At 34.1% G+C, this 7,317-nt stretch overlaps 1 protein-coding gene and 2 long non-coding RNA genes across 3 annotated transcripts; 1 reads left to right on the top strand and 2 right to left on the bottom strand.

Annotated features, from left to right (window-relative positions):
- The first annotated feature begins 872 nt into the window (after positions 1-872).
- LOC121764191 (protein FAR1-RELATED SEQUENCE 5-like) lies at positions 873-4,003 on the top strand. Its single transcript, XM_042160248.1, has 6 exons — positions 873-1,068; positions 1,512-1,631; positions 1,793-2,219; positions 2,483-2,915; positions 3,006-3,105; positions 3,225-4,003. Exons 1-6 carry the CDS (start codon positions 873-875, stop codon positions 4,001-4,003), a joined length of 2,055 nt encoding a protein of 684 aa, XP_042016182.1.
- A 1,067-nt stretch (positions 4,004-5,070) lies between these two features.
- Positions 5,071-5,768, bottom strand: LOC121765006. Its single transcript, XR_006042689.1, has 3 exons — positions 5,692-5,768; positions 5,187-5,330; positions 5,071-5,095 (listed from the first exon to the last, which is right to left on the bottom strand). It is a non-coding gene; the product is annotated as an uncharacterized LOC121765006 (long non-coding RNA).
- A 749-nt stretch (positions 5,769-6,517) lies between these two features.
- Positions 6,518-7,212, bottom strand: LOC121764998. Its single transcript, XR_006042683.1, has 3 exons — positions 6,970-7,212; positions 6,790-6,873; positions 6,518-6,531 (listed from the first exon to the last, which is right to left on the bottom strand). It is a non-coding gene; the product is annotated as an uncharacterized LOC121764998 (long non-coding RNA).
- Between the last annotated feature and the right edge of the window lie 105 nt (positions 7,213-7,317).

Genomic DNA, 7,317 nt, shown 5'->3' with positions numbered 1-7,317 from the left:
TCATTCTAGTAGGACTTCTAATGCTTCTACACATACTTCATTCCAATAATTTATTACACCATTCCATGTGTTTATTACACCATATCAGCGTTGTGACGGTGGTGATAGATATTGTAGAGAGAGAGAACGACACACGACGGCGAAACCACATTTACGTACTGAAATGAAGTAATAATCCTACTGGAATGAAGTAAAAACCTACTGGAATGAAGTAAAAACATACTGGAATGAAGTTAAATCTTCGTTACATGTTAGTATGACTTATTTACCTTCGGATGAATTAAAATAGGCTCGTGATGAAGGCGAAAATAATTGATAAATTTGTGTCTCTCATCCATAAAAAAACTAGATCTAAAAACCCTAATTTGTTATGGTTCGGTGGTTCGGTCTTTAAGAGTGGATTTGTGAATAATGGGACTCTATATATATATATATATATATATAGGGAAGTGATCAATGTCGAACCAATTTTAAAGACCGAACTAGAGACCAAATTAGGGCCCTTCATTTTTTTGATCTTGTGGTTAGGATTAAATTGCAATTAACTTAATATTTTATTCAATAAACACTTGCTGAGGGGTATTTTAGGAAATCAATTCTTAACCTACATAACGTGGTTCTCTTTATCTTAATCTCTTTGAATTTTCACGCAATTTTCTTCAATTCTCTCGCAATTCACGATCTGCTCTGCGTCGATCTTCTTCAACCTGCCATCCACGATCTGCGTGGATCTTCTTCATTCCACGTTCAATTCAATTTCGCAATATTCACGTTCAATTCACGCTGCAGTGTTTCATTCGTTTCGGGCTCATCAAAAGCTGCTGGACCTTAATTCACAAATTCTGCTTCAATTTCTCAATATTCTGACTCTCATGGAGAATATCGATAGATTGGGATCTACTTCAACAAATTCTGCGGTTGAAGACGGATTAGGATCTACATCAACAGGATCTACATCGATCAATGATGGATCGATTATGAATGATCTTAGAAATCCAGGAGGCTCTCTTTTTGATACGGATTCAAATTCGGATTCAGAGCCAGAATCAAATAATACCGCAGTTGAAGGTTGATGACTTTTTCTAATTGAGCAATGTGTTTTCTTCGATTTTTTTTCATGTTTGTAGTGTAAAAAGATCAATAATGAAGTAAAGGTCGAAAAAATGAGCTTAAAACTACGTTGGAACGTTGGAAAGTTGATCCATGTGCTTAAAAATAATGAAGTAAAACAGATTTTTTTTCATGTTTGTAGTGTTTATGCGATCTGTACTCATAGTGAACTAAATTTTATTTATCCTGAAGTAATAACAAGTTAAAATGAACTTCTGTTCTTGGTGAATATTAAATGTTGATATTATTGTAGTGTATATGCGATCTGTACTCATAATGAACTAAATTGTTGTTACTATAAAGTAATAAATAGTAAAACTGAACTTATGTTCTTGTTTGAATGAATATGTTTTGTTTTGTTTAAATTTTCCACTAACAGTAGTTTGTATGTTTTATAACAGTGTCATACTTACCTGATTGTCCATCCCAGCTAAAGCCTTACATTGGACAGATTTTTCTTAGACTTGATGATGCTACTGAGTTCTATAATAAGTATGCACGACATGTTGGGTTTCACACTCGTAAACATGGATCAAAAAAGAAGGGAGATCATGTCACATGGTTGTATGTTGTGTGCAGTAGAGACAGAGGAAAATGAAAATGCAAGGGCATGAGTCAAAACGTAGACGTTCTTCTAGGAAGTGTTTTTGCAAGGCTAAAATTGCTTTTAAGTTTTGTAAAGGAATTGGTTATGTTGTCAATCAATTTGATGAAATACATAATCATGATATGGTGGAGTTACGCCATAAGCGATTCATGAGGCTGAATCGCAACATTGACCTATTGCATCAGAAATTTATACTAGATTGTGCAAGTGCAAACATAGGCCCTACACTGACTTTTAAGTTGCTGGATTATGTTGGTTGCACGGTTGTAGAAGTTAGAAACTATAGGCGCGACTTGAGAGCATATACTAGTGGGGCAGATGCACAAATGGTACTTAATGAGATGAGCCGGAAGAAAGAGAATTGTCCAACATTCACCTATGATTTTGAGGTGAACTCTAAGGATATGCTCACTCGTCTTTTCTGGTGTGACCCCATTGCTAAGAAGAATTTCCATCTCTACGGTGATATAGTATCGTTTGACACAACCTATTCAACTAATAGGTACGAACAATAAGTTGTTTATAATGATATGATTATTGATGTGATCAACCTGCATATGCATGAAACATTTACTGAATTAATGCAATAACTCAACAGAATGTACTAGTAATAGTCAATAATGAATTAATAGTCCCCTGTAATGATGTGAGTGCAGAAGTATTTAGAAGTCTTACTAGGTGAGTAAAACTCTTAATGTCTGAAGTATTATACCTTACAGAATGAACTATTTATAACATCATTTTTGATGAATTGATGTAATACAGGTACTGCATGATATTTGCACCGTTCACAGGAAAAGACAACCATGGGAGACCTGTAGCATTTGGTGCAGGCTTATTATCTAAAGAAAATGCTGATTCCTTCACATGGTTGTTTGAACGTTTTGTCAAATGTATGGGTTCTGCACCAAAATTGATCATTACTGATCAGGATTTGGGAATGAAGGTTGCTGTGGAAAGAGTCCTTGTTGATACAAGACATCGATGGTGCATGTGGCACATCATGTTCAAGGTTGTGGAAAAGTTACCAAAGAATCTACTTGGCAATGAAGACTTGAAAAAGGAGTTAAACAATTGTGTGTGGTCTGAGTTGATAGAGCCTAAAGAATTTGATGAAGAATGGAATAAAGTAATGGAAAAATATGGGCTTAAGGACAATGAGTGGTTTTCCTCGATGTTTGCCTCACGAAAATTTTGGGTATGTATCCTTCTTTGGAAACATATTTTCTATATGCTGAAGTATTTCTGTCATTATTCTGAAGTATATTTGTTAACTAATGAACTGCAGGTGCCTGCATTCTTTAGGGATTTTCCAATGAGTTCACTAATAAAGACCACATCAATATCTGAATCTCAGAACATATTCTTCAAGAGGTACTCCAAGTCTCGTTCGAATCTTGTTGAATTTCTTATGAATTACAACAATGCATTGGATGGCCAAAGAGCAACAACAATAGGCTAAAATACTTGGATTTTAACACAATTCCAACTTTGAAAACAAATTCAGCCCTCGAGAAGCATGCTTCGACAATATATAGTGATAGTGGTTTCAAACTAATTCAAAGTGAGATTGAGGAAGCAGTTGATAATGTCACTATGGTGACAGTGTCAAACATTGGTGAAAATGAGATTTATGTAGTCAATGACAAGTTCTCGAAGAACTGGACTGTGACATACTCCACATCTTTTGATTCATATGGATGTAGTTGTAAGATGTTTGGGAGGATTGGGCTTGTATGCAGTCACAATTTTTGGGTCTTGAGAAACAAAAAAATGAAATTAATCCCTAATGAGTTACATGGAGGACGCTGGTTGAAGTCTAAATTTGTCAAGGCTGTGCATTGTGGGTTTGATGATGATATTGAAACATTTATTGTTGTGGATGAGACGAAGCAGGAGTATAGGGATATGCATGGAGATTTTTATGATATTGCACGGCTTATTGAAGGAGATGGTGATAAAATTCGAGCATTTAGACAAATTATGGCTGAAGGAAGAAAAGAAGTACTTGGTGAGGGAAATGTGTTGTCAATTAGTGAAAAGAGATTAATGATTGAGAATTTTTATGGATCACATGTCCCTAGTCAAATAGATGTTCATCCGCCAGATGTCGTCAAAACCAAAGGTTGTGGTCGACGTCTTTCTCGGCTTGAGAAGGAAATGAGAGAGATGTCCAAGCCTGGTCGGAAATGTGGAAAATGCGGCGAGGTTGGTCGGCATGATTCAAGAAATTGTGATAAGATACAGGACGAGAATAACAAGAAAAAGAGGAGAAACCAATGTTGAAGCTGGTTGTTTTATTACTTCATTCAGATATTTCTGTTCTTCATTTTATTAGTTCTGTACTTCAGTCTTGTAGTTTCTTACTTCATATACATTTTGAATTTGAATTTGTTAAAACTTTTTGCGAGCATAAAGAGAATAGACTGAAGTATTGTTATAATGGCTTATTTTTTCTTTATTATAATGTTTTTCTCAGTCTTACTTTGATATATTTTCCATTTGTCATTCACTTATCAATAATCAATAGATCTCAAAAATGAACTAAGATCTCTGAAATGAACTAAATATGGTGCCCAATGCAGCATTACAGGCTAATATTGAACAACATATAAAGAGGAAAATCCGATGTTGAGGCTAAATATCTGGATTTGGATAATTTACTTCAGTCGGATAATTATGTTCTTCATTACCTTACTTCTGTACTTCAATCATGTTGTTTCTTACTTCATTTGCATTTTGAATTTGTTTAGACTTTTTGCAAGCTTAAATAGAATAAACAAGATATATTGTAGGAATAGATTATTAGTCTAACTTTATATGAAATATTTTCCATTTGTCAATAGATCATTGAAATAAACTAAGATTTCTGAAATGAACTAAATCTGTTACCCAATGCAGTAGTATAGCCTAATAATGAACAACATTAAAACGCGTGGTACTTTATTCAATGCTCATAACAGATGTATGTCGAATACAAAATTTGATCTGCTAAAATGATCATTTCTTCTTTAAATATGCCGCAATCATTTTCTCAACATCAATTTCAATGTGTTTGCTTTCCTCTTCGTAATACGCTGCTGTAACAATTTTGTTGTTGAAGCTTTCATGGCTATTTTCGGCTAACATCAGCGCCGAACAATATTTAGCCCTCAAGCTCTGAAGGACACCCGAACTTGATTTCTTCAAGCCACAATTCCAGCAACCTTCTCGCTCACCCTTGTACGTTTCCATATGCCGCATTAGAAATACTCCACAATCTTCAACGTTATCAACTGTCCTCCATGGCATTTTCAATCTCTGCATTTTGGAGTTGGACACTATCTTACAATATGTGTGGAGACCATTCTTGGTGAGGAAGTGACAAAAGTATGATCTCTGAATGTACAAAACAAATACATGTCATTTATAGTTGTGTGCATTCATATGTATGTGTTATAAAATTCAAACATAAGAGAAGAATACGAACCAATGTTTCTGGAATGTGACCATAATTTATTGTTAGGTCATTGTCATCCCCGTTTGCAGAATTGTCTATTACAGCAATAGCATTTCTCTTGAAGCAAAAACAAACAGCATAATAATGCTGATTTGCACATATGGGGAACAACACCTATTGAATGAAATAAAAAGCAACATGAATGAAGTAATAAAGTATACAAATGAAGTACTATGAACAATCTGAAAATTGAAGTAACAGGCAACATGATTGAAGTAATATAGTGTACGAATGGAGTAACATGCATTATGAATGAAGTAATAAATTTTACGAATGAAGTACTATGAACAATCTGAAAAATGAAGTAACAGGAAACATGATTGAAGTAATATAGTTTACGAATGAAGTAACATGCATTATGAATGAAGTAATAAACTTTACGAATGAAGTACTATGAACAATCTGAAAAATGAAGTAACATGCAACATGATGAAGACATAAATCAGACTTGAAGTAATACTAATGATGCTTGTACCGTGTTTACATCTTCCCATTTGAAATATGGTATTTCCTTCAACTCTCTGTCCAAGTTGTTACAGAAGTTTGCAATAATTGTGTTGATATCCATGGATTGAGGCTTTGTCACAATGGTGTACAACTGCATATTAATATTAATGTAGTTAGGATCCTCATAACATACAATCTTATTATATTTCAATAATTTGTACTTACACATGGGTACGTGGTGAAAAATAGCCATCTTGCTGAGTACGATGATCGAAATTCCTCCATGTTGTTGAGGTAGGAAGCCCATGCATCTATAACGCCAACCACAATCAATTGCCGAGGTATCAAAGAACTCATTTCCATCTTTGTAACTTTCACAACATCGTCGTCATAAACAAGTACTAATCTGCACATTATATAATACATGTTGGTATTTGACATTCTATTATTGGATATGTTAATTGTTTGATATAATCTTAGAAAACAAGAGACAATATTAGAAATCATACTCGTCTCTTTCATGTGTTACAAGAATCCAATAATATGATTCCTTCTCATCTTTACTGAGCTTGTTTGTAATCTTAACCGGTCTGTCAGCGAATGGAGATCGCAATGCATGAGAAACAGTTTTCTCTGTTCTAGTACGTACCTCCATTCGACCCTTCAAAGTTTTGATCTATTGTTTGCGATAAATAAATCACTTTTATATAAACAACAAGAAGTAGATTATATATTATCAGATTCTTAATTTGCACAGGATTACCTTGTTAGCATTGTAAACAATGACCTCAGTCCCTACCGGCTTACCAACTGGACCACTATCCATGAAATCATCATCATCCATGTCTATTTAAGCATCAATGACTGACTGTATTTCAGCAACCACATTAGCATTCTGTTCAACAAAATATAGATATAAGTATCATATAATTAGATAGTTCATTCAGACAGACGATTACTTCATTACAATTAAATATTACTTCATCCAGAATGAATAATTATGCATAGCATGCTGGGTTGACAATTGTAAACATGGATTGAAAAAGAAAAGGAATTATGTCACATGGTTGTATGTTGTGTGTTTTTGGAGGACGAAGAATTTTGTTTGTGGAATTTAGATTTTTACCTTTACTCCATCATCCTTTGGCCCATTATCTGTATGCCATCTCACATTTGTTCCATGTTGAACTACACACGGCGTATTAAAATCCTGGTAGTGGCAATACATCAATTCAAAAAATGATTCATTTCAAGGAAAATTTACTTCATCATAAAGAATGCAAACTTCTAGCTATTGTCATATTACCTCTGCAACTAAATTAACTTCTAAGTTTCCCCTAAGTACAACATCAACACTGAAGTTTGCTGATCGAGTAACGTCTGCCATTGGTATATTATTTTCCTGCCAGTAGTATTATATAAACAGATAGTTCATTCAGACAGACGATTACTTCATTATAATTAATTATTACTTCATGATATAGGAGTTATACTTCTAGCTATTGTCATATTACCTCTGTCACTAGATTAACTTCTAAGTTTCCCCTAAGTCCAGCATCAACATTGATGATTGATGGTTGAATATCCTGCCAGTAGTGTTATATAATCATATGGTTCATTCAGTGAGACATTTACTTCATCACAACTATATATT

This window comes from Salvia splendens, chromosome 14 (assembly GCF_004379255.2).
Source record: "Salvia splendens isolate huo1 chromosome 14, SspV2, whole genome shotgun sequence".
NCBI lineage: Eukaryota > Viridiplantae > Streptophyta > Magnoliopsida > Lamiales > Lamiaceae > Salvia > Salvia splendens.
The sequence above is the reverse complement of the archived record's forward strand: the minus strand, read 5'-3'. Positions and strand labels throughout refer to the sequence as shown.

Excerpts from the sequence above, each read along its gene's own strand:
- LOC121764191 (XM_042160248.1), top strand. The coding sequence starts at position 873 with ATGGAGAATATCGATAGATTGGGATCTACTTCAACAAATTCTGCGGTT. Across the intron at positions 1,632-1,792 it reads ACATGTTGGGTTTCACACTC|GAATTGGTTATGTTGTCAAT; the intron begins GTAAACATGGAT and ends AGTTTTGTAAAG. Across the intron at positions 2,916-3,005 it reads TTGCCTCACGAAAATTTTGG|GTGCCTGCATTCTTTAGGGA; the intron begins GTATGTATCCTT and ends AATGAACTGCAG.